Below are 27,935 nucleotides of genomic sequence, written 5' to 3' on the forward strand. Positions count from 1 at the left end.
AAATGTGTATAGTGGAATAAGTCTTCCTTAAGTGTGATGGGGAGCAGTGTGCATGTGTGTGGTAGGGGGCTGTCATACTTTCATGCCCCCCTAGACTAATGAGCAAATCCTGCAACATTGTTTGGAGAAGCAAATAGTAGACACCAGGGATAACTCTTTAATAGATGCCTTAAAGACACTTAAGAAAGTGAAAGAGTAAAGCTTTGCAGCATGAATGACATGGGGCTGGGGGAATACTAGACACCAAGGATAACTATTTACCACATGGATTAAAGTTGTGTAAAAAATTAAAAGAACAAAGTTTTGCAGCATGAAAGATGTGGGACAAGACACCAGGGGTACTCTATACAGTATGCCCTAAAGGCACTAAAAAAGATTCTAACCTCAAACCTTTACACCTCACACAGAGCATATTAGTTCTTTGTACCATCACTAGACACCAGAGATATTGCACAAAAAAAGTACAGTAAGGGAGGGGTTCAAACCCTGCACCCTTGACACAGAAAGCAGCAACAGGACAATTCTGTGGTGCAGTGGTTAGCATTGTCACCTCACAGCAAGAAGTGCTTCAGTTCTATTCTCAGCTAGGGTGCCTTCTGTGCGGAGTTTGCATGTCCTCCTTGCGTTCATGTGGGTTTCCTCCCGCATTACAAAGACATGCATCTGAAGCACTTCTCCCCAGGCCTCTGTTGAAAATTGGCTCTTTCCAAGTCAGACTTTCCCAGTAAACAAATGTTAAATAAAACTAAAATAAATTTAAAAAAACAGCAATAGCCCACTACATTAACTGATCCACTAGTGCAGCAAACATTTTTTTTAAATAATAACAAGTTTGCGTCTTTCAGCTTTTCCCGGTTAGGGGTTGCCACAGCGGAACTCCGGTCCGCTAATGATTGGCAGTAGAGTTTTACATGCTGGCTTGCTGGGCCTAACGCACAACCTTCAATGAAGGAACGCCCATTCATGCATGTCGTCACATAGAAGAAGCTCTAACTGAGAATCGAACGGGCAACGTCTAACTGTGAGGCGACAACGCTACCGCAGCACCACCACCGCAGTATTATTATTATTATTATTTAAATAATAACAAGTATGAAACGCTAATCTCTGGCATTATTCAGTGACTGTAACATTTCAGTATGAAATGCTAATCTCTGGCATTATTCAATGACTGTAACATTTCAGTATGAAACACTAATCTCTGGCATTATTCAATGACTGTAACATTTCAGTATGAAACGCAAATCTCTGGCATTATTCAATGACTGTAACATTTCAGTATGAAACACTAATCTCTGGCATTATTCAATGACTGTAACATTTCAGTATGAAACGCTAATCTCTGGCATTATTCAATGACTGTAACATTTCAGTATGAAACGCTAATCTCTGGCATTATTCAATGACTGTAACATTTCATGAATTATGAGAAATAGGGCACCGATAAGACTCAAGAGTAGGAGCATCCTATAATATCAGGGACACACAGTTACGATGGATGGGTCTGTGTCCATTTGGGGGATGCTTCAGGACAAAACCAGGAGGAACACTAAAAAACACCACGGAAAATTTTTAAATATTAATCAGAGTCACTTAAAAAGGTTAATAGAACTTAAGGTCTAGTATCATGATACACTTGAAAACACTAAGGGGAATAAAACTCTCATATCTGGCACTACTGACCAACTGTAAGGATCTGTAACAAAAATAAGAGACATCAACTCAGTGACAGGTAAGATGCATGTCAAGGTGTTTGAGTGTATGTGTTCATAACTATAGGAGAATGAAAGGGGGTGCCTGTGCCAATGTGATGCATGGTCTGTCAATGGTAATTTCTGCAGTAAAGTGGTGATTTGCATTTGCAGCATTTAAGGGCAATTCAGAGACAAGAAAATTAGCTGATAAAGAGGTCTGTCCTCATTGCAGATAACATGCCTCTGAATCAAAAAATTCCTGCATTGTGTAAACTGCCCTTTTTGTCCACAGTTCTTACCGCCATCACTGAGGTTCTTTCTGAGTCCCTTGGAATGACTCTTAGGTTATAGGAGTATCTCTCATATGCTCTTTTTCTCTCTTTCCCTCTCTCTCTCTCACTTGCACTTTTTCCCATTTTGTCTCTTTCTGTCCTATAATAACAAATATTTTGTTAACTATTCTGAAACAAAGCTCTGGTTGAAATTTGTAACTGAATGGATCAATATTTAGAAACATGAGTATTACAAAAGAAAACTGTAAGGCAAATTTATGGGCTACAATAATTAATAATTCTGATACTGCACATATAAACATTGGTCATTTAGCAGTCTCTCACAGTCTCAGTATTCTTGGATCTTCTAAGGCTTTTTGTGCCAAAAAATATCTTTTGCCTTGAAAGGCAATTTCACATGTAGAACTTTAGGTCTGTTGTGTACTCTTAATCCCAGCTACATAAGGTTTGCTTTTAATATCTAAATATAATTCCTACATGGCTCAAATTCTTAGTAAAATTTAAAAAAAAAACAGTTTTGCCTGTTTCACTGTCAAAGCCTTGCATTATATCGCCTTTTATCAGGCAGAAGTTCTTTCTTTATTGGCTCCTTCTCCCACTGACTGCAACTGACCCTCCCTCTTAACCCAGGCCCTTTTGTGATGCTAATGCCTCCAAATGATCTGTCAGAAGGCTTGATCCCCCATGTCCAGAAGGAAGAGTTTAATGGCTATCAATAATGGGACTGCATCTAAGTACTGGGGATAGAAGGCCAGATACCTTACAATACTATACATGTGGTTTTATTTTTATTTATTTTTTTGTTGTTGTAATATGCTTAGCCTTTATAGAGGTATTACCTGTCTGTTTGTACCTACTCTTAACTTTGACCATGCAAGCGATATCTCCCTGGCCTTTCATCAAACAGCAGATGGTTTATTGTTAGCTCACCCCCCCCCCTCCCCGGAGTTAGATCCTCTCTTCTCCTTGCAGCCATGCTCTCGTGGTCATCCTTCTAGCACAGTGGAGGCTAGCAGCTCATGGGTCACTTCTATCATTGACTAAAGTCCAGTCTCTGCATCAATGGACAAGTTTTTCATTAGTCTTTCCATTGGAATTTAGAAATTTCATAACGCACTGGAGAGCTAGAGGTGGAGATCACCCACTACAACTCAAAGAATTAGTTTTAGGTTTTAAACAGGCCTTTGATAAAGGCTCCAGATGGATCTTATGCTTCAGAATTTTTGTCAGCACAAGAGTGATTAAAGCCCTTTTCTAATCTTAAGTGACTGTTCTTTGCTGCCTTGTGTCTTTTAAAAAGTACATGCTCATGTGAGGCCATTGTATCTTTCTACACCTACATTCTTCTCAACAATGAAGAAAAAGTGTTTGGACACATGTCTTCAACTTGGGGAAATAATTTAGTTTAGCACAGCAGTAGCAGCACTGAAAGGGAGTTCTGTTTATTTTGGTATGGATTTTTTTCATCGTATATCAGAATTATCAGGATGGAGTGTCCATCTACTCTTTCAGCAGCATGCTTACAAGTTAAGATAGAAATGAAAAGGGAATGGTTTGTTTTAAAGCTATGAAACAAGGAAAGCAAACACAGTGTTAAATATTTTTCCATTAATTTGGAAAAAAGCATAAAAACATTTATCTTCTAAAGAAAATCAAAGTTGAAAAAGCTGAATGCTTAAGAAGCTGAACTTGTACTACATTAATGAAAAGTAATTATAGCATTTTAATTCTGGTGCAACACCATGCTGTTTGAGATTTAACAAAATGCCAGCAGGTGACTTGTTAAATCAGGAAACATGGCACTGTACTATGTTGGTACCTATTAAGGAAGCTATTACAGGACAACGCAAACAAGAAACTGAAGAATATATCACTTTCAATATAGCTTCACATTTTATATAGTGCTATCTTCTCTATATTATTGCAGGTAGTTGGTATTATTTTATAATTTGTTAAACTCTCAGATGGCTTAATTTTCTGCAATATATCAATGGTTTTGTTTTTCAGTTTGTCCTTTTTCTGCTCACAATGCACCTCATATTTCCATTATATAACAAAGTTTAGATATAATAAATTCAGATATTTTAGTGCTGTGAATCACCAACTTTTCATACCGTCTCTGAAAGGTATTTCTTTTTCACTGATTCACCATGATTTTCAAATCATTTTATTTATTTTCAAAGCGTTTAAAATAGATTTCAGTCATGCCATACCAAATTCAACTTTTGTTAATTTATCCTACAGTACCTCCATTTTTATCACCTTCCCTCTATTCTTACCAGTATGTATCATCCTCCCTAACCTGACTCTTATATCTCTTTCTTGAATATTTCCCACAGCAAAACCCCATTCCTTCCAGGATAAACTTACCCCATGTTTTTTACTCCTCCCAATAACTTCTCAGTGGCTTTCAAACTCTTCCACCATGTTTTACACTTTCTCCTAACTTCCAGTTAAGCGATGCTCAGTGTCATGTATACTAAAATGAACAGTGTCCTACCTGAATGTCACAGACACTTAGCCATCTCACGTGCTTTTTAAATCCCAACCTAGCCTCATCTAGTATAAACTCTAGACAGCCACTTCCTGTTAAATGTGCATAACAGATAATGTATGGTGTGGAGGGTCTATCAACAGTATTCCATCAGGTGAAACTTAGTATAATCTCCTGTAGTACATTGATGCTGTCATATGGAGTGCAGCATGATCCTTTGTACTAGAAGAGCAACGAGGCTGGATGAAATGTAGCATGATCCTCTGTACTAGAATGATAATGTCAGTTGAAGTGCAGAATTATATACCAGTGTAGTAACCCTGTCAGATAAAGTACAGTTTGATCCTCTATAGTAGAACATAATAATGTGAGATAAAGTGCAGTGTGGTCTTCTGTACCAGAACTGTAATAACTTCAGATGAAGTGCAGAATGATCTTCTGGTCTAGAAGAGTAATAATGTCAGATGAAGTATAGCATTAGCCTCTCCACTACAGCAATGTCAGACATACAGTATAATCCCCTGGATCATATAAGACATAATGTCAAATGAACTTCCGTATAATCCTCTGTCTTAGAGCAATAATGTCAGATGAATTGCAGTATATCCTCTATGCTAGAACAGTAATAACATTAGATGAAATGCAATGCAATCCTCTCCTCTAGAACAGTAATCATTTCAGAGGAAATACAGCATGATCTTCAGTACTAGAACAATAATGTCAGATTTGCAGCATGATTCTATGTACCACCACTATTAATAATGCCAGATGAACTACAGCATAATCCTTTGCAATGTAACAGTAATAATGCCAGATGAACTGCAGTGTGATCCTCTGTAGTACAGCAGTAATAATGACAGCTGAATTGCAGTGTAATCCTCTGTAGTACATCAGTAATAATGCCAGATGAACTGCAGTGAAATCCACTGTAGTACATCAGTAATAATGTAAAATAAAGTGCAGTGTTATCCTCTGCAGTACAGCAGTAATAATGTCATATGAATTGCAGTGTAATCCTCTGTAGTACAGCAGTAATAATGTAAAATGAAGTGCAGTGTTATCCTCTGTACTATAGCAGTAATGTAAAATGAAGTACAGTGTAATCCTCTGTAGTGCAGCATTAATAATGCCAGATGAATTGCAGTGTAATCCTCTGCACTACAGTAGTAATAATGCCAGATGAACTGCAGTGTCATCCTTTGTAGTACAGTAGTAATAATGCCAGATGAACTGCAGTGTCATCCTTTGTAGTACAACAGTAATTATGTAAAATGAAGTGCAGTGTAATCCTCTGTAGTACAGCAGTAATAATGCCAGATGAACTGCAGTGTCATCCTCTGTAGTACAGTAGTAATAATGTCAGATGAACTGCAGTGTAATCCTCTGTAGTACAACAGTAATAATGTCAGATGTGCAGTGTAATCCTCTGTAGTACAGCAATAATAATGTAAAATGAAGTGCAGTGTTATCCTCTGTACTATAGCAGTAATGTAAAATGAAGTACTGTAATCCTTTGTATTACAGCATTAATAATGTCAAAGTGTAGTGTAATGCTCTGTAGTACAGCAGTAATAATGCCAGATGAATTGCAGTGTAATCCTCTGCACTACAGTAGTAATAATGCCAGATGAACTGCAGTGTCATCCTCTGTAGTACAGTAGTAATAATGTCAGATGAACTGCAGTGTAATCCTCTGTAGTACAGCAGTAATAATGCAAAAAGAAGTGCAGTGTAATCCTCTGTAGTACAGCAGTAATAATGCCAGATGAACTGCAGTGTCATCCTCTGTAGTACAGTAGTAATAATGCCAGATGAACTGTAGTGTAATCCTCTGTAGTACAACAGTAATAATGCCAGATGAACTGCAGTGTACCCCTCTGTAATACAACAGTAATAATGTAAAATGAAGTGCAGTGTAGTCCTCTGTAGTACATCAGTAATAATGTCAGATGAACTGCAGTGTAATCATCTGTAGTACAGCAGTAATTATGTAAAATGAAGTGCACCATAATCTTCTGCACAAGAATGATGATACCAGATGAATTGTGGAGTGACATGTTGCTCTGGACTGGTGCCATTATATTACATACAATACAACTGCAATCATTTGCTCTAAGAATCTTGTGTCAACAAATTCAGTCTGATCTGTTACTTGGAAATGATGTCATTAGATGCAGTGTGGAGCAATCTTCCAAATGACACCAGTACTGTTGACAGAAGTACGGTATAATCCTATCCTACAGAATGGAGTCAGTTTACTAAATACAAATCAGTTGTACTAAGATGGTCCTCACAGGTAAACTGCATCCCATCCTTTGTAGATGAAATGTGCTATGAGCATCTCTTGTAAAATGCTGCTGTCAGATTAAGTACAGGTGGGATCCTCTGCTTGACAGTGATGATAACAACTGGAATGAATAGGACAGTGGGATTCCATGTACTTGAGTAATAGTATCAAAATTAAGTTAACAGACCTCTGCAATATAATGGGTTTATGCCACTGCGGTGGTGGTGCTGCGGTAGCGTTGTCGCCTCACAGTTAGACGTTGCCCGTTCGATTCTCAGTTAGAGCATCTACTGTGTGATGACATGCGTGAATGGGTGTTCCTAAGTTGAAGGTTGTGCGTTAGGCCCGGCAAGTATAACTCTACTGCCAATTATTAGCAGACCGGAGTTCTGCTGTGGTGACCCCTAACCGGGAAAAGCCAAAAGACACACACACACACACATCTGTTAAAGTGTCACAATTCCAGTTAAGATGTCAATCTAACAAGTTTTGTAATAGTTCAGACTTTGACTGCACAATCTGTAATCAGCTGAAGCACAGCACCACTCTCTAATCTTTTATGTTTGTACAAATATTTTACCAGATTTTTTCAGCAGGTTTGTCAGTTCAACAATATTCTTAATAATTACAAGCAGTACCTACAAATGGTCAGTTGTGATCAGTGTACCACACTGGTTATCAAATGTAAAATAAAATAAAAATGATAAAACATAATCTTCTAGCAGAAGATATAAATAACAAGATGTTATTTAATGAAAGTGTGGATACGTTTTACTAATTATTTTGTTGCAGTAGTTTTCCTGGAATTCTTTTCTGCTACAATTTGTTTTGGTAAGCCCAAATACAGAGCAACATTACCTGCTGGCCAGAATAAGTTCCAATAATGGTGTCCCATCCATTTTAGTTTTAGAGTTCATGAATAGGAAATACTGACAAATAATTGGAAAATCCATATGGTCACTGTGAACCATTTTACAAAAGAAACAGAAAGAGACTCTTTTCCTAGCTGCTCAGCACAGCCTTTTCCATTGGGCAAAGATGATACTCTTTTCATTTTGATTTATGAACCTTAAAAGATGTATTTTATTTTCTTTGGCTGAAATCTTGGAAACAGTCTTTCTATAATGACTTAAGAGCCATAAAAGAAGTGTTTTGTTTTCTTTTTCAAATCTTGGATAATATTTTGGATTTTCTGTGTTTATAGTAATTGTTTTTCCTCTAATATTGATAGACCATTTAATGTTTTTTTTTCCTCAACACCAGTGCTGGATCATTTGGACATGGCACTGTGGGAAAGCCTGTACCCACACCAGTCCTTCCAGAAGCAGTGGTAGATGAATTACCTCCTCCGCCACCTTCACCACCGAGTATACATCTGTCACCATTCAGTATTATGCCGTCATACTCATCAAAACAAGACGGCCTTCCTCCTCCTCCACTAGATCCCCTGGGACTTCCACCTCCTCCACCTGTGCCATGTGACCTTCCACCACCTCCCCCAATGTCAGGACTGCCAACGTTGTCACAGATCCCACCACCTCCAGCACTGTTGTCAGATTTCCTGCCTCCTGCACCTGCCTCAGCAGATGTTGTACTACCTCCACCAGTGGATGAGATAAGTCATCTTCCTCCTCCACCATCATGTACAGGTAAGCCTTTTTAGGTTGCCATATTGAATCAAGTGTACATATTATATTTTTCCAGGGTGTAGCATTATTGTGTTTGGCAAAGTAGCATGATGATATTTACTGTTGTGCTGCAGTATTTTGAATTACTGTTTATTGCCTCTTATTACTGCATTTGCAAAACACTGACACTTTCAAAAAACAAACAAAAAGTTGCAGTGGTGCTGGCCACTTAATTAAAAATGTTGTATGCTGCACAGCAGTTACTGTAATAAATGCTGCACTTTAACTGTGCATCAGTTACTTTTCTTGAATGGTTGCTCTGTCTGTTGTGCATTTAGTACTGTCTACTAGTACCATCTATAAATAAATGAACTCACTTTGCTGTGCCTGGGTCTTGTTGCTGTACCTGAAGAAAGCCATATGGACATGAAAAGAATCTAAAATAATCAAACTTGAAAATAACAAGATGAGAGCCTGTGAAACTTGGATAACGTCAGATTCAAGCACAAATATTAAAAAAACAATGCATTGCATTATCCTGAATAAAGGTATTACTAAAGCAAATATAAATGCTGAAATGTCAAGTAATAAAATAATATGAAGTAAAAGACTATTTCATACATGCTAAAATTACTTCATCTTTTTGCATAATCAAGGAAAAAACATTATTAAAATGTATATTGAATATGTGTGTGTGTGTGTGTGTGTGTGTGTGTGTGTGTGTGTGTGTGTGTGTGTGTGTGTGTGTGTGTGTGTGTGTGTGTATGTAGAGATAGATAGAAAGATAATAGATAGACAGATAGATAGATAGATAGATAGATAGATAGATAGATAGATAGATAGATAGACAGATAGATAGATAGATAGATAGATAGACAGGCAGTTAGATATAAGTATGTGTATATATTTGTGGTGGTTTTGACTGAAGTAAAGAAAGTACAGTTGTGAAATAAGCTCACCTTAACAGTAGATGTTCATATGATCATTGCTGCTGTAGTCTTAGCCATATGGGTTATATCTTGCATAGGATATAATAGCAGTCCAGTTTCCACAGCTTAAGAGCACCACAAGCAGAGGTAAAAAAAGCAGTTTGAGTGTCAAGCCCTTTAGAACTTTCTTGCCAGCTGAGAGAGGGAGGATAGATTCCTGAAAGAAGTCAATGCTTGGTAAATAAAAATCAAAACCTCGCCCTGACAACAAAATGTAAGCAAAACTAAGAGTGATGGAGGGAGGGAGGGACAGAGGGAGGTAGCAGCTATTGCAGGCATTGATCAAACCAACATCTACTCTTAGGGTACGTTTGCTTACACAACTGTACTATTGTCATCATTTGGTCATTACTGCAGTAGTCGCAGCTACATGGGTAGACTACAATAAATTAAACTGACCGGGAGGTGAAAGGATGAGGGTCCAGAAGCCTTCACTGAATGGTCCTAGTAAAGCCTGCTCTAGACATGGAAAGGGAATCTAGTTTGTATTACTTTGTAAGGTATGTACAGAGGACCAAGTTGCTGCTTCTAGGATGCTTCTAGAATCCACCCTTTCCAAAAAGCCACTAATGAAGCCAGGGCCCTAGTAAAGTGTACTTTAACCCAGCCTGGAATTGGCAGGTGGTGGATATAACAAAATAAATACCAGGTATAGTAGTCCATGAAAAGAAGACAAAAGTAGCATTGATCACTGAAACTGCTACACCCAGTGACTACAGCGTCTTATGTACAGAGAGACATAAAGTCAACAAATACCAGGATTTGCAGGCAGAAATGAGGGCAATGAGGAAGAAGGATACCCAGACAGTTCCAGTAGGACTTTGACTTAGGAATGGGGTCCATTCCCATCATGCTATTAGAAACCCAAAAGACCTGCAGAAATTAGAGAGAGGCCTTGTTAACAAAGACAGATAATCTCCAAACTATGGACCTAACCCAGTTCAGATTCGTTAAAGGTAGATCATGCCTGTTAAACATGGTTGACTTCTTCAAGAAAGTCACCAAGGCCCTGGATGAGGGAAAAACAATGCATACCACCTATCGTGACCTAGCCAAGGCATTTGACACACTCCCCCCACTCAGGTATTATAGAGAAAGTCTCCCAATTGGGAATTGATTCCTACTTTACCAATAGGTAGCCCACTGGCTCACTGACAGGACACATACTGTCAAAGTGGGTGACTTCACCTCTAGCAAAATTCCAGTCATTAGACACCAGTGGCATACCACAGGGTTCTGTGCTGGGCCCCTTATTGTTCATAATTTATTTCTCAGAAGTCTAGGCAGGCTTGGCCTTTGGTTGACCAAGTTTCCTAATGATTGTAAATTGGGAGCAATTATCAAGTTCCCCATTGATGTTAATATACTGCAGATAGGGTAAACACAAGCAAAAGATTGGTGTCAAAGCCACAGATTAAAGCTAAATGCAAAAAAATGCATTATTACTCCCTTTGGGAAAGTAGACATCCCTGCTAATTACATTATAGACAGCACCCCACCCCCCCAAGTGCAGACTCACTGGTACATGATCTGGGTACTCAGGTTGATAGCAACCTGAGCTTTGACCACCACATATCTGCAGTAGTAAGGAAATTCTTCCATGTGGCACATCTTATAAGTAAAGGCATCACATCTAGATGTAAGGAAATTATAATTCCAATATACTCGGCCATCATCAGAATAGTATTTGAGTACAATGCTCCCTTTTGCATGTACCTCAGAATACAGCTGCAACAACTGGAGAGACCACAGAGGTTTCTCACCAAAAAATTACAGGGTACACAAAACAAGTCTTACATGGAAAGACTGAAAGCTCTGTCATTATTCTGTCTCTTACAAGTTGCTAAGGGGTGACTTGTGCCTGGCTTACAGGGCAGTCTCTGACCCAGCTCTGATGGAAATACTACACATTCATAAATCAAATTGCATGAGGGTCGGTCACTCAATCCAAGGATCCTAACCTAGCCTCTGACATGAACAGGTCATGCTGGAGAGATAGATACATCTCCCAGAGACCAAATCTTCTCTGCAACAAATTTCTAATTCATTTGAAACAGAACACTTCCCTGACCATCTTCAAATGCAACCTAGATCAATGGATGGATGACCGCAAATTCACTCCTGGAGTAGTGCCCATGCCCCTCCTGGGTAGAGGAAGTTGTTATTAACTACCATAGACCCTTATCTTTGTGAACATCACTCACCTAACCACCAACAATTGGGACAACTCGGGATAAATATGGCTAGGCTTGTAAGGGCTCTAGGGCCATTAGCATAGTAACCTTCCATGCACCTATGAACCTATATAATATATACTTCTATCCATTTGTGACTTTACTTTCATCCCAATTTAATACCATAGGGATACAGAAAAGGTTTTCTTTTTTGTAGAGTTAGGAAGGCAGTCACTATTTCCAGATAGATTTACTGTACACATCCTTCTAAGTTTATTCATTAAAAGCATTTGTCTTCTGTGTTTATTGGAGACCTACTATTTTGTTAGCTTTGAACAAGCAGCTTTAGATGCAATTTATTTTTTTCTCAAAGGCAAATATAAGACAGAATTTCTTACCTAACTGATGATTTTTTCCTCAGACCACCATAAGATCATAAGTTTGTAACAAAAAGCTCTAAGATGTACCTTAAGCATCTAGAACCCTAGGATTTTTGGGGGCCTAGAAGACCCCAGACCCACAGCTTGATTCTGTTGTTTCCTCCAAACTTACTACAGTGGAGTCTTGGCCATTTTGGGTGTGTTCAAAATATGGAGGCAAAGCTAAAAGTAAGATAAAGTGTGAAAAAAACAAGAAAGAGCACACTGTATCTAGATGGCGTGGGGTCAGGATCAAGTAGAAAAAACTGAGGAGATGCAGGGGGAGTAGTGTAAAATGGGAGGGACATAGAGTTCTTTGTCTAGGGTTCCAGTCCTCCTAAATCTGGCCTTCTTGGTTGTAATGAGGCATGTGATGTGTATATAGGCAATAAAGTGACTATAATTAGTGGACACAAACTGAGGCAGTCCATGGTTGAAAATGACTAACGCCCACCTGTTGTCTGATTACAGACAGGTAATGGTCACTAACCTGCCCACTTCATTCCAATTAACCCCACCATTCAGTTGCTTCCTACAGCTCCCCACCCCTTGATATGAAGTCACCAGCCACCATTTTTTTTCATCCTTTTATGTACATTGAGTGAAAACAAAGCTGAGTATACGTTAATATGTTATTCAGGAAAAGCAGTCTTGTGGGTCTCTTCATTTTCTTAATCTCTGATTCTGCTTTGAACTAAAGTACATCCACATTAAGTTCCACTAACAAGGTTTAATAACCCTTCAAGTATACCCACATGGGTCTTCTCATTACTTCAAGGCTGCTTGCAGTAAACTTCCTGGCTGATAACTTCCTACATCCCCTAGTCTTGACCTGAATGACAGGCCAATGTCTCTAATAGGCCATCTCTAGCCCTACCTTTGATGGTGGTGTGTGTGTGTGTGTGTGTGTGTGTGTGTGTGTGTGTGTGTGTGTGTGTGTGTGTGTGTGTGTGTGTGTATGTGTATATGTGTGTGTGTGTGTGTGTGTGTGTGTGTGTGTGTGTGTGTGTGTGTGTGTGTGTGTGTGTGTGTGTGTGTAAATATACACACACACACACACACATATATATATATATATATATATATATATATATATATATATATATATACATATTTATACGGTACTCAAATACTCCCATACAGGGCCCACTATGTGAAAATTATTATGTCTTGTGTGATGTGTTTTTGATTGAATCAGTTAATGTGAGTCTTTTCTCCCAAATACTGCCATCCAGTCTACTATGTGTAAATTAAGCTTGCTTGGAACAAACCATTGTATGATGTACAGGGCCGCAGACAGAAAATCCGGGCCCCAGTACAAAGAAGGTGTGTGGGCCCTTATACAAAATTCTACACACACATGTAAGTGTGTATATTTTTATTTATTTCTAACAATTGTACATTACATTGATACATTTAGATAAGTATGTATAGGTATAAATGTAATAATAAAGTAATATATTTATAATAGTAAAAGACATTTATAATAGCATTTATTGTCTGCTGAAGAAAGGTGCTTTCCTGGCCTTTTTCCTAGCAAAACTGAGTCTTGCCAAATCTACTATGTCGCACTTGTGACATAGTGGATCTTAGAAAATTTTTTACCAGCTTTAGCTTGCTGAATGAGCACTCTGCAGAGGTGACAGTGGCAGGAATTGTCAACAGAATATGCAAACCGATGCATATATTTGGAAAGAGTCCTTCCAATTTGTACTTGTTCAAGCAATTCAACAGCTCCAATGGGCTCAGCTGGTTCTCTCCAAAATTTGATCGATGAACAGCTGGCAGATGACTCATCTCCATTACAAGATCTTCACTGATATCAGCAGGATATTGATTTGCCAGTGATTTTGATTTTTCTTTCAGCTCATCTACAAGAATTGTTAGGTACTTCTAGAGGAAGCTGAACTTCTCAGAAATGTTCACTGCAGCATTGAAATGAACTGTGAGACCACCAATAACATTATCCAACATTACATAGAAAACAGACTTTCTGAAATACGCTTCTTCAGGGGAGTCATCTGTTTTATGTTGTGAGAATTTGGCATCTTCACCATGGAACCTCCTTTTGCATTTTGCATCACCACGACTTCCAGATAGTTTAATTTCTATGTGTAAATTAGAAGTAACATGCTTAGCTTCACTCCACATACTTTTCCAGCTGTTGCGGAGATCTGTCAGTTCTGAAATCAAGGTTTTTATGTTGGACACTTCAACATCCAGTGTTGTATTTCTGGATTGGATAACTTTGTTATAGATATCAACTGGAACTAATATTTTGTACCATACAACGTTGGGAGGATGGCTTAATGGCTAAGGTGTTTGCCTTACAAACACAAGGTGGAAGGTTTGAGTCTCACAAGGGATAATTGGCTAGGCTTAAAATGGATCGCAAGGCCAGTTAGCTTAGTACTAAACTATGAACCTATGAACAACAGACATTATCACACAAACGGATTATGTCACATAAGACAAAGCTCCATTAATCTCTGTTCTTGTTTTGGCAGTTAGGTTCAGCTTCAAGAAGTCTTCTAATGCTAATATGATGCCAGGCAGATGGGCTACAAAGGGCTTCTCACTTTCACCATGGTCTAACCACCGTGTGCTAGATATTCCATGAAGAGAATAGCCAATACAATTCTGCAAAATTTTCCATCGATGTGGACTAGAGCTAAACAAGTTATAAACAGTTTTTATAGTTCCAAAGTATGTTATGGTTTCAGGAATACATTCTGCAGCATCATTTCCACACAAATTGAGTGCGTGGCATCCAAATGGAGAAAATACAGCAGTTGGACATTGTTCAAGTATTTCTGCTTGTGTACCTTTATATTTTCCTGACATGTTGGCTGCATTGTCATAACCCTGTGCTCAGCAATCAGAGAGTGTAATATCATGTTCGTTCAATGTATCTACAATCATCTGTGTTATGTCAGATCCAGTTTTGTCACTGCAGTCAACAAATTTCAGAAATCTTTCTACAATTTCAAACTGGGATTCATTTTGAATTACATAACGTAGCAGGAATGTTGTCTGCTCAACATGAAATGCATCCGGTGTGGAATCAACTATCACTGCAAAGTACTTTGCAGTCTTTCTGTCCTGCAAAATGTGTTGTTTCACAAGTTCAGAACATTCAGCAATTAACTCATTTTGAGAATCAGCAGAGAGATAATGCACTTGAAATCATTTCCCCCTTTTCTTGTGACTCTCTGACTTTCAACACATGTTCTTTTAGAATTGGATCCCAATGAGACAACAACTCTATTAGCCCCCAAAAATTTCCATTGTCCTTGTTACCAATGCGCTGTGAACTACCACGCAAAGCAAGCCCACGTTCTCCAAGGAATAGTATAACAACAATGATTCGTTTCATAATGTTGTACCACTTGACAGATTCTGTTGCAATTGATGCCTCTAAGAGACTTTCAATGCCCTTATCAGAATACAGGCGTCTTTCTAATTCTCACCAAGCCAGATAGCATTGCCTATGACTATTGCTTCTCTCATGTTCTCAGATGCGACTACATAATTTTCGTCACTTTCCAGCAGCTGACCATCTTTCTGATGATACAAGCATAGAATTGGATACAGAGCTAATTTTGCAACACAGATTGTTCCAAAATAATCGGCAGGGAAAACAATATAATGCTTGTTTAACATCACTCCAGACAAGCCAATCTCGGACATGTTTCTCACCATTCAAATTTTGAAATGTTAGTATGCTTTCTGGAAAAATTTGGTTATTCATATCTTTGGGAAATGTTTTAGGATTGCCAATATGACCTTTCATAACACAGTTTTCTATATCCAGCTGAGAAGGAACCTCTGTTACAAGAAGTCCAGTGTCAATTCCAATATTATTCTTTTCTTCACCATGGCCACATTCTGTAGACATTGACGTACTCATTGCCTCACTTCTCTTTTCATCACTAACATTCAAATCTCCTTTTCTCTCATATCCTCCATCCTCCAAATCCACATTCACGTCATCCACCTTTTGTGCAAGAATCACATTAGGATTTACTTGATCTGATGTTTTTTGGAAATCCAAACTGGCTTCATGAGATTCTGTCCTTTGTTTCAGTTCTGCATTTGACTCACCTTGTTCTAAATCTAAAGTTTCATTTTTGTCATTTTCTCTTGTTTTGCATTTAACGTCAACTTGAATGAGTGTTTGCAGTCCTTTTTTATTAATCTCATCACGTTTTTGTTTTTCTTTACGTTTTTGAGCTCCAGCTTTTGAGATGACATGTTTAAGGTCGGTACCTGAAATGAAATATAGAACATTGAAACTTGCCATATTGCTATCGAGAATTTTGTTAGTGGTTCTGAAGTTAGGACGATATTTATTGCTATTGATTTCCACTAAATGTCAAGCCATTTATAGTCTTGACTCTCTCGATAACGTAGACAAAAAGGCACATGATGTCAGCAGGTCCTTTATGCTACAATTACAGCATTTACAGGGAACTTTACCTGCGGAATTATTTCTTCTTTCGCTTTCCTGTAAAGTGTTCTTTGCAGTCCACGATGAATCAGTGTGGCTCGTGTCCCATTTTCTTCATCCTCCCAGGATTCGGCGGGAAAGCAAGGAGGAGTAATCCGAGCAATAAGTTTGATGTTTGAAGCTAGGAATTAACACGTGAGAATACTCGTTGATAATCACTTTCACAAGTTTTTGTTTGTTGAATCTTGAATGCACCATATTATGTCACTCAAAAGTATTTTATCATTGTCACTGCCTTCTATTGCTTTGCGCTCACTCAACGTTTCGCGATCTTGTACACGAACATTCTAGCGCTGTTCTTTGTCTTAGTTTGTAAGGACATCTCCTTCTCGAGACAACGACATGTTTTGGTTTTCGTGATGTTTCTTGGGCTTCATTGGGCCCCCTTTTACTTCATAGGCCCTGGAGCGATGTACCGGCTACACCCAACTCTCCTCAGGCCTGATGATATATCTTTTTTGATTGTACATTTACCACTGTACATATTGTTTGATATGGAGCTTTAATCCCCGGGCCTCTGCTGTAAATGGACCTCGTTCCAGTCGGACTTTCTCGGTAAACAAATGTAAAATAAATAAAATAAATATATAAACATATATATATATATATATATATATATATATATATATATATATATATATATATAATCTCCTCCCAGCATGCCTCACCATTGTAGCCTGACAAACTGCACTACAGACTTGTCAGATTCCTGCTGTCAGCTGACACAGCCTTTGTGCTAAAGGGTTTGTCTTAATTCATGGACTCCACTGGTTTGGATACTGTCTGATGACCTGCTGCAATGGGAAACAGGCATAGCGTCTCTTCACTGCCACCTGCTGCTTGGTCACCAGATTGTTTACTGTTCTTAACCAGCAAGCACAGAACTGCAGCCTCATCTTCATTTATGATATGATATGATGTGATATGATATGATGTGTCAGACTGTGGTATTTTGTATCATAAAAACTGGTCTCTGTGTTGTCTGCAGATGATATTTATTTTTTTCTGTGACACCACTTGGTTATCAAAAGGTTTATCTTTCACTGTCTTGCCAGATTCCTGTTACTTATCTCTTTTTTCTAGGTAATGAGTTTTTTTTTTTTTTGCAAGTAGCAGATCTCCTGTTTGGGCTTCCTTGACTGGGCTAAACTCAACATGAGGTGTATCTGAAGGACTCTGTTCAATCCTATTGAACTGTGGTTTGTTTCTGCAAATTCACAACTTTGGATTCCTCAACTGCTTGCTGTATGAACTCATTAGCTTTGCTAGTCTGGCCATCAGTTCAGTTATGGTCAGAGGTTTCTACGGCTTTCTGACTTAGTGTCTCTTTATCATTTCCCTCTCTCATTTTCAGAAGGGTAATAATAAGTGTCCCTTCCATTTGTGAAAACAATTTACCTTTAAAGTCTTGTTACAGCAGTGTGACTTTCTTGCATCAGATCAGCATAAGAAGTAAGGGTTTACAATTTGTTTGCCTCCTCAGAAGATTTGATTTGGAGTTTTTCAGAGTCCAGGTGTTTTCATTTAGTGCTTAGTTTAACAATCGAACATACCATTCATTCAGTTTGCAGCACAGCTTACCATTTCCAGCTAGATTGTATTAATAAGACTTTCTTTCGTCATTTGTGTTCTAGCATTTGGATATGTTAAGTTCACGCAGATCAAAGTTATTGAGTCTCTGTATGTTTTGCCTACAGTTTACTTTCATTTGTACTTTCAGATTTCTTTTCTGTATAAGTTGGACGACTTTATAATTACTATTATTATTATTATTATTAGCACTAGGTTGCCTATAGTCCTTAACTTGGTTTCTCACTTCTAGTCGTGCTTCTAATAACTCTTTTTCATCTTGCACAATCTGATGATTTCCTGTTAGAACAAGCACGTCATTGTTAGTCTTTAGTATTCACAGTGTTTCCTTTTCATTCTGTAAATAATATTATCTTGGTTCTGACACTGACTTCTTTTTTATCATTCAAGTTCCAACACCAAGCCATGTGTCTCTTTTTCTTATACAGTCTTAGATTTATACATAAGTACTGGACTTGCCCCACTTGTAGGCTATTTTAGGCATAGCCAATTTCACCTTTTTGTGCTCAAATTTGCCTGCCCCGTTTGTTAGAGAATGGCATTACCCATTCCATGATCGATAATTATATATTACCTCTAATAAGAATAACTGGGATCATACCATAGATAATTTGAGGGGACCTATGCATTTAGGAGATGCATCTGTCCATTGGTAGTACAGGGTGCAGTCTCGGGGTAAATTTCCTGTTACCCTCTCCATAGATCAAGAGATGCACTTAAATATGGACAGAGATGAACTTTGTTTTATGTGGATGGGAGTCTGTTCCAGAGCAGTGGTATCCTCTGCGAGATATAAATGTCCCTTCAAACTGTTTTGCAGAAGAGCTTTATATCCCTAGACTGAGTATTTTTTGTGCCCTTTGACTTGCTAATGTGAAATAAATCCAGCAGTACTGGGTCTGAGGATGTCTTGTATGCCAGACACAGGTCACCTCTTAGTAGTCTGTAGGATATAGAGTATAGTGACAGGGCTTTGAGTTGGTTCATGTAGAACATGTTGTTTAGGCATTGTATTTTTTTAGTAAGGTATCTCTGTGGACATTCCAGTTGTTAGATGTGTCTAGACAGATGCATGCCAAAGAGGGCATTATATTCAACAATTGGCCTAATGAGGGCTGGTAAAGGAAGACAGTGACATTCCTAGATCCCTTTGTTTACAAGCTGTGTAATATGGAAGTACTTTCTTACAACAATGGACACATGCTGGTCAAAAGTTAGGTCACTGTCCACATAATTTCCCAAATCCTGAACAACTGGGTCAGCTCTCAGGGGAGTATTGTCAATGTGGTAGTTCTCTGGGGTAGATGACTTCCAAAGGATACAATAATGCATTTCTTCATAGGTTCATAGGTTGGTACTAGGCTATCGGCCCTAGAGCCTATACAAGCCTAGACATAACAATTTCCTGGCTATTTCTTCCCACACTATTTACTTCCCTGGACCACTGTCTAGCAGGGCGACTGACGTGATCCCTGGGGTGAATTTCCTTTCTCCCATCCAATCATCAAGGTTCCTTTTGAAGACGGCCAAAGAGGTGCTCTGCTTGACATGTATGAGCAGTCTGTTCCAGAGTCTGGGGAGTCTCTGGGTCAGGAACCTATCCTTCCAGCATGTTTTGTTTATTGTGATGACAAGGATTAGATTCCTGGAGCATGTGGCTCTGAGGGATTGAGATTTCTTTAAGTGTAGCATGTCCAACAGCTCTGGGTTTGACATGGCCTTGTATGTTAAGCAGAGATCGCCTCAGAGTAGACGATATGCAACATAATATAGCTGGAGTTTTTTAAGGCGGTCAGCATAGGGCATCTGCTTTAGGCCTGTGATTCTTTTAGTGAGGTATTTATGCAATCTTTCTAGTTGTTGCAGATGTCTTGAGAGGTACATACCAAATGGAGCATTGTATTCTATAATGGTTCTAATGAGGGATGAGTACAGTGGGACAATGACCTCCTTTTTTCTGGATGAAAAGCCCTTAGTGATGAGGTGTGCCATGTAGAAGGATTTCCTGACTGTTGTGGCAATGTGGTTATTGAAGGTGAGACCACTGTCCACCTGTGTCCCTAAGTCTCTTATCACACTTTCAGTGTTTAGTGTACTGCCACCTATGTGGTAATTCATGGGTACATGTTTTTTCCCAAAGGGGATAACTATACATTTCTTGGCATTGAGCTTGAGCCCATGGCTCTGGCACCAAGCATCTGTTTCTGTAAGGCTCTTTTGTAGAGTATCAACATCATTTGGGGATTCAATAATGGCTCCCAGTTTGCAGTCATCTGCGATCTTTGTTAGCCAGAGTCCCTTAGTGTTGGCCTGTACTTCAGAGAAGTAGATGCCAAACAAGAGCAGTCCCAGGACTGAACCCTGAGGTACTCCACTTGTCACTTGTCTGGAGCTGGATTTGGAGTCAGCTACTTTTACAGTGTGGGTTCTGTCAGTAAGCCAGATGGCAACCCATCGAGTGATGTAGGGATTAATGCACAGCTTAGTAAGTTTATCTATGATTCCAGAGTGGGGGATGGTGTCAAAGGCCTTGGTGAGGTCCAGATAGGCTGTGTGGACTGCCTTACCCTCGTCCGCGGCTCTGAAGACTGATTCAAAGAAGTCAATCAGGTTCAGGAGACAAGATCGGCCCTTCATGAACCCAAACTGGGTGGGGTCCAGTGTTTTAAGGTTGCCAATGTCTTTGTTTATAAGTTCCATGATAATATGTTCCATGGCCTTGCAGATCAAGCTCGTCAGACTAATGGGACGGTAGTTCCCAGGATCCAAGGTGGATCCCCCCCTTGTGGAGTGGGATAACTGTAGCTGTGCGCCACTCAGTGGGCATGAAGCCTGAGGTGAGGGTATGATTAAACATGACACTTAGGTGAGGTGCCAGTTCATTTTGTAGTTCATGTAGTACACAGCCCGGGATGTCATCTGGTTCCATGGATGCTGTATTCTTAGCTTTGGAGAGTGCGTTTTTTTTACCTGTTTGGCGATTATTACCAGAATTTGGCAATCTTCTGGTATTAAGATGGGCCATTTAGGGGGTGAGAGGGGGGTGAATTTGGCACTGAATCGATCTGCCAGGATATTGGCAATATTCTTGGGATCAGTATATTTAATGCCATTCTGTTGTAGCTCAGAGCAGATCTGAGTATTGCCATTTAGATTCTTGACATAGTTATAAAATGCCTTGTGGTTGTCTTTGGAATCTTTGACAATTTTATTTTCGTAACCAGCTTTGGAGGACTTTATGAGGGATCTCAGCTTCTTACTGAGGCTGGTAAGGGAGTTTTTTGCATCCTAGGATTTTCCTCTTTTCTGCAACAGTTTCTTCCTTTTGTTGTAAAGTTTGTTTATGGCAGGGGACCACCAGATTGGCTTCCTTTTTTTGGAGGAGAGCATCTTGGTTCTATTTGGGATGGCACGATTCATGCATGAGTGGATGTGCTTGTACAGTGCCTTAGTGTAGGACTCAGCAGTCAAACTTTCAGTTCCCGTCTGCATGGGTGTCATGAAGTTTGTAACTTCTGACTTGAGTAGCATGAAGCTGGCTTTGGAGAAGTTTTTTATGGAGGTTTCCTTACTGGGGGGTGGGGGTTGGATGTGGATGTTAAGGGTGATTAGCTTATGGTCTGATCTGACCAACGAGGGGGTGACCATAGGTGTGGAGCATCGATTTCCCATGTTGGTAATGACCAGGTGTAGGATATTGGAGCCCCTGGTGGAACTATGGATTAGTTGATCCAGGGCATTGGAATTTATGAATTCCAAGAACCATTGGGCAAAGGGGTTGGTACACGAGTAGTTTTCCCAGTTAATGGCAGGGTAGTTGAAATCACCCATTAGTAGGGTGTTTGGTTGTATATTAATGTTTTCCAGTATGTTTAGAAAGGTGTAGTGGGAATCTTGGGGCATGGTGGGGGATCTGTAGCAAGCTACAATTTGGATTGCAGTCTTACCTAGTGTTAGTTGCACCTGGAGAATTTCAGACGCATTGTGTTGGGCAACTAGCCTGGTGGTGTGAATATTCTTGGTGAATATGGACACTCCTCCACCTTTAGTGTTTTGATCCTGGTTTGGTGGCCGAAAAGTGTGGTAAGAGTTGTAGCCTGGTATTGCAGGGGTGCTCTCTGGAGTCTTCAACCAGGTCTCAGTTACTGCACAGATATCGATGTTCTCCATTTTTAGGAGTGCCTCGAGAGAATGCAGTTCTGAGGTTTAGACTTCTAGCATTGAGTAGCATTACCTTCAGATTTTGCATGTTTGCACCTGTTACGGTGGTGCTTTTGTCCTTTGAACTTTGCCTAAAAAGGCACTATAGGGATGGCAAGAGCCTTTGCCAGTAACCTGAATCCCAGGGGCAACAGGTGCAGACCATCTCTGGCAAAGCATCGTGGTCTATCGATCATGTCATCCCATGCAGACAGATACTGGATCCCCTTTGAATGGCACTTAGTTTCAGTCCAGGATTTTGGCACCAGTTATTTATTTGGGAAAAACCTTCCTGCAGGATAGCAAAGTCATTTGAGAACTAAATGACTGTTCCTAGCTTGCAGTAATCTGCAAACATAGTCAGCTAGAGCCCTTTGGTATTTTACTTCAGAAAAATAGATAACAAACAGAAGCGGTCTGAGCACAGAACTCTGGGGGACTCCATTGGTGACTGGTCTCTTTGTGGAGGTAACTTACCCTATTTTTGATTTCTTACATCCTATCTGTGAGCCAGTTGGCAATCTAACAGGTGGCATAGGAGTTTATTCCCAGTTTATTCTGCTTCTCTACTATGCCTGAGTGCTAAATCATGTCAAAACTTTGGCCAGGTCAAGGTATGTGGAGTGCAACATTTTGCCATCATCCATTGCTTTGGTGACCTTTTCAAAAAAGTCCACCAATTTGAGTAAGCATAACCCCCATTGACATATCCAAACTGAGTTGAGTCCAGTGTTTGGAGGTTCCCTATGTCCTGACTAATTAGTTTCATGATAAGTCTTTCCATAGCCTTGCATATGGGGCTGGTCAGACGTATGAGTCTATAATTGCCTGTGTATGACGGTAGCTGTTCTCCATTCATTTAGTACAAAACCTGTATGGAGGGTGAGATTGAACAGTGTTGTTAGGGGTGTGGCTAAATCATGCTTAATGGTATTTAAGATGCATCCAGAGACATTGTCAGGACAAATCAATGCAGTGTTTTTGGTCTTGATAGGTCTTTTAGGACTTGGTATTGTGTGATTGCTGGAGGTAATCCAGTTTCAGGTATATCTTGAGGAACAGGTGGAGGAGAATGAAGGGTAAAGTTAGAGCTAAAATTAATCAGCAAGCAGGTATGCTATATCATCAGCCTCAGGTAACATTAGTCATGGTCAGCTTAGTACATTGCTGCATTGTGCTTATGTGATTACGAACATAACTAAAAAAATGCCTTGGCCTTGTGATTGTATTTGGCTTGGGTAGCTATTTTAACCAAAATTTGGCTTTGGTGAATTTTATTATGCTCCTGAGCTGCCTTTTAGTTTGTGATGTCACTTGACTCACCACATTCAAGTTTACTTCTGTATCTCACTGTTTGCACTAAAACAGAAAGTTCAAAGCATCTTTTGGATTAGTCAACCATTTCTCAGTTTTAATTTGCACATCTTTTGCTGGTCGAGATCAGCTAATAGCCATGTATAACTCCGTCCTTTTATTTTCATTCTCAGAAACCATCTGTTTTACCACTGCTATTAGTTCTCTTTGCTTAAAGACAGTACCTCCCCAGCTGCCTTAGCATTTCTACACTCTTAATTAATGCTCTGACTTTATTTTGCAGAGTAATACAACATTAAGTAGGAGCCTTATTTAGTTCCCATTGTTCTTGGTTAACCCTTTGCTCTAACAGAATTTCAGAAATGATCAGCACAGTTTTTTCCGGAAGTACTACTTTCTTAACAACACATTAAAAATACAAGATCCACTGCTCAGCATTATCTGTTCCAACTCTCTTAGAACCTTCATTTTATCATTTGTTGACCAGGAAAGTCCGACTAGGATAGACCCTATTTTCAGCAGAGGTCTGGGGAGAAACACTCCAGACACATGTCTGTGGAATGTGGGAAGGAATTGGAGTACTGGGAGGAAACCCATGCGAACACAGAGAAAACATGCAGACTCTGCACAGAAGGCACCCCAGCTGAGAATCGAACCACAGAACTGCTTGGTGTGAGGTGACAATGTTAACCACTGCACCAGTGCACCACAGACAGAGTTATCACATTCAAATAATGTTTCACAGTTAAAACACTGGAGTGCAAAACACCAATTTCTTCCACGAAGAAACACTCCAGACACGTATGTGGAATGAAATTGGAGTACTGGGAGGAAACCCACGCAAACATAGAGACGACATGCAGACTCTGCACAGAAGGCACCCCAGCTGTGAATCGAACCACAGAACTGCTTGGTGTGAGCTGACAGTCTTTCCTCCAACAGTTCACATATATTCGGATGCAACGCATTCTCATTCACTGTACCACAGCACTGTTTCTAACTATATTTGGTTGGACAATACTTCTTTCTTTTGTGAATGCATGTTGATGTATCTCATCAGAATTTAACATCTGTTCACTTTCCATGATAATAACATAGGTATATTTTTGTCTATTACCTCTTTTGCCTCTGATTTTCCAATAAGCCAATTCACCATCCATTTTACCCGGTCTGTACACAATTTTCTTTCTTTGCAATTACCCCTCAGTGAGCCTTACATTTAATATCAGCAATGCATCCCATTTTCTCTTTCAAAGAATTGTAGATTTAGAAGCAACACCTTGCACCAACTTTAGTTATTAAACTGCCATGAGTGTTTTGGTAAAATAACTGTGTCAAACACACCCTTTTTTGTTGCAGAACATCAGTTTAATGCCAATAAAATCTTTCCTTTTCCAAGCTACCCTTTAACTGCAAAACACAAAAAGGGAGAGATATCGAACCAGGGCTGTAAAAAAGTAGTTTATTAAATGCTTTCGTCTCGCAAAATAAGATACCTCATCAGAACAGCACCAAATATCACATACAACATTTAAATAGTGTCTAAACATCAGTGATTGGTTAATTACTTAAATACACCATTCCTACTTCCTACTATACATAAAATTAACCTTGTATTTTCCATAGGTACTAGTGGGTTCTTTTATAAAAATACTAAAACAAATTGGAAACTTGTGCAGAAATGTCAGCTCTTAGTGTGTGTGTAGATATATATATATATATATATATAAACACAAAAAGGTTTAGCTGGTATTAATTAATTGTAAGGCAATTATTTTCAGTCGAAATATGGCAGGCTAGACTGAAGAATATGCCAAAAACACTATTTCAGAAATGAAATAGTCTTAGTTGTTGAGAATGAAAATGTTTCAGTACCTTATATAGAACCAAATGGTTCTTAAATCCAAACAGTATTCACTTCTTCGGATTTAGTTTTCCTTAGTGGTAATTTCAATGACCTGGAATAATGCGCGTTAATATGCCAAAACGCCAAGACCACATCCAGCGAAAAACAATATTCAGCGGATATTTCAGGTTAGCAGAAAAAAAGTTGCAAACAAATGTCTCTGCTCAAATTACTGCAACAAATAGGCTTCTGGCTAGCAGTACTGGTGCGAACAGTTTATGCAGCTTCACGTATAGTCATTCACATCAGACTCGCAATACTGGTGCGAACTGTTTATACAGCTTCACGTATAATCATCCACATCACAGCCAAACCATTTCCCTCTATTCCGTCTTCCGTGCAGTATGGGCGTTCACCCCACTTAATGAATGGAACTATGTAACACAAACTAAACAGTTCATGTACGAAACAAATACAATATATCCAGCTTTTCACAATTCCTTTTAGACTTGAATAAATTCAATAACATCGATATAAGTAAAAATTTTTAATGCGATATCACAAAGAAAAAGCAGGCAAGCGCTTTCACTTAATTAGCTTCCTCGGGCCCGATGTTATTGAATTTATTCAAGTCTAAAAGGAATTGTGAAAAGCTGGATATATTGTATTTGTTTCGTACATGAACTGTTTAGTTTGTGTTACATAGTTCCATTCATTAAGTGGGGTGAACGCCCATACTGCACGGAAGACGGAATAGAGGGAATGGTTTGGCTGTGATGTGGATGATTATACGTGAAGCTGCATAAACAGTTCGCACCAGCATTGCGAGTCTGATGTGAATGACTATACGTGAAGCTGCATAAACTGTTCGCACCAGTACTGCTAGTCAGAAGCCTATTTGTTGCAGTAATTTGAGCAGAGACATTTGTTTGCAACTTTTTTTCTGCTAACCTGAAATATCCGTTGAATATTGTTTTTCGCTGGATGTGGTCTTGGCGTTTTGGCACATTAACGCGCATTATTTCAGGTCATTGAAATTACCACTAAGGAAAACTAAATCCGAAGAAGTGAATACTGTTTGGATTTAAGAACCATCTGGTCCTATATAAGGTACTGAAACATTTTCATTCTCAACAACTAAGACTATTTCATTTCTGAAATAGTGTTTTTGGCATATTCTTCAGTCTAGTCTGCCATATTTCGACTGAAAATAATTGCCTTACAATTAATTAATACCAGCTAAACCTTTTTGTGTTTATTATTGACTTTTTTGAGCTGGGTATTACTTTTGCAGTAGTAAATATTTGTTTTCTATATATATATATATATATATATATATATATATATATATATATATATATGGGTCTACTGAAAAAGATCAAAAATCCACTTGTTCAAAAATGAACAGTGGATTCTCGGTTACGCGAAAGTGCCCTTAAGCAAAAGTGCGCTTCCGTGAAGAACAGTTAAATGAACCATTAAAGAACACAGGTGCCAAAGCACACTACAGTGGGGAAAGGGAATTTACGTGTTTCCCCACTGTAGTGTGATATCGGAGTTGGTATATTTAAGTTGGGGGGAGTGTGGGGGGCACAGGGGGGCTTGCCCCCTACAAAAACAATGTTACTGTGTTCTTTATCGGTTCGTTGAACCGATGTTCGCGGAAATGCACTTTTGCGTAAACGTGGGTCTACTGTTTATATTCGAAAAAGTGAGTTTTCGAATATATACAGTAGACCCATATATATATATATATATATATATATATATATATATACTCAGTTGTATATCTGCACACAAATATGTTCTCTCAACAATGCATATTTAAAAAAAAAGGGATAACCACAAAAAAAAATTTTAAATGAAACTCTATATATATACATATATATATATATATATATATATATATATATATATATATATATATATATATATATATATATATATATATATACATATATATATATATATATATATATATATATATATATATATATATATATATATATATACATATATATATATATATATAAAGCATTGGTTTATCCCCCAAAAACATGAAAAGAAATAAATTCTATGTAAGCTGACATAGATTGGAAACAATTCCTGAACTTTCTCTAATTCTCTAATAAATATATATACAAATAATGTCTGAATCGTTATAACATTAAATACCCATGCCTTGTAAATAATAATTGACGTAAACACTAGGTATGGGAAGACACTTGTCCTCACTTATAATAGAGACTTTTACAACATCAAAAATATTATTGTGAAGAACTGGAATATTTTTAATACCGACTCAGACTGCATTAATATAGTGTGGACAGCTCCATCCATTGTATATAAAAGAGGCACTTGTTTGAAAAGCCTATTGGAAAGGGTGACGTACAGAACTCCAGAAAGCAAAATGTTAAAATGTGGGAGTTGTAACCAACGCAAATGCATTTTAGAAACCAATTGTGTCAAGACTGACAGTTTTGGTGTGCTCAAACCT

General features: G+C 38.7%; 1 protein-coding gene across 2 annotated transcripts in view; it reads left to right on the forward strand.

Moving 5' to 3' along the window:
- Positions 1-27,935, forward strand: part of LOC122788230 (abl interactor 1-like) — a 276,722-nt gene that overhangs the window by 167,565 nt on the left and 81,222 nt on the right. For both annotated transcript variants that reach the window (XM_044055264.1, XM_044055263.1), the window contains one exon: positions 8,032-8,417. In XM_044055264.1, the coding sequence (XP_043911199.1) occupies positions 8,032-8,417 (386 nt within the window). The remainder of the gene's footprint in view (positions 1-8,031; positions 8,418-27,935) is intronic.

This window comes from Protopterus annectens, chromosome 13.part0 (genome assembly GCF_019279795.1).
Source record: "Protopterus annectens isolate FY-2018-M chromosome 13.part0, PAN1.0, whole genome shotgun sequence".
NCBI classification, from domain to species: domain Eukaryota; kingdom Metazoa; phylum Chordata; order Ceratodontiformes; family Protopteridae; genus Protopterus; species Protopterus annectens.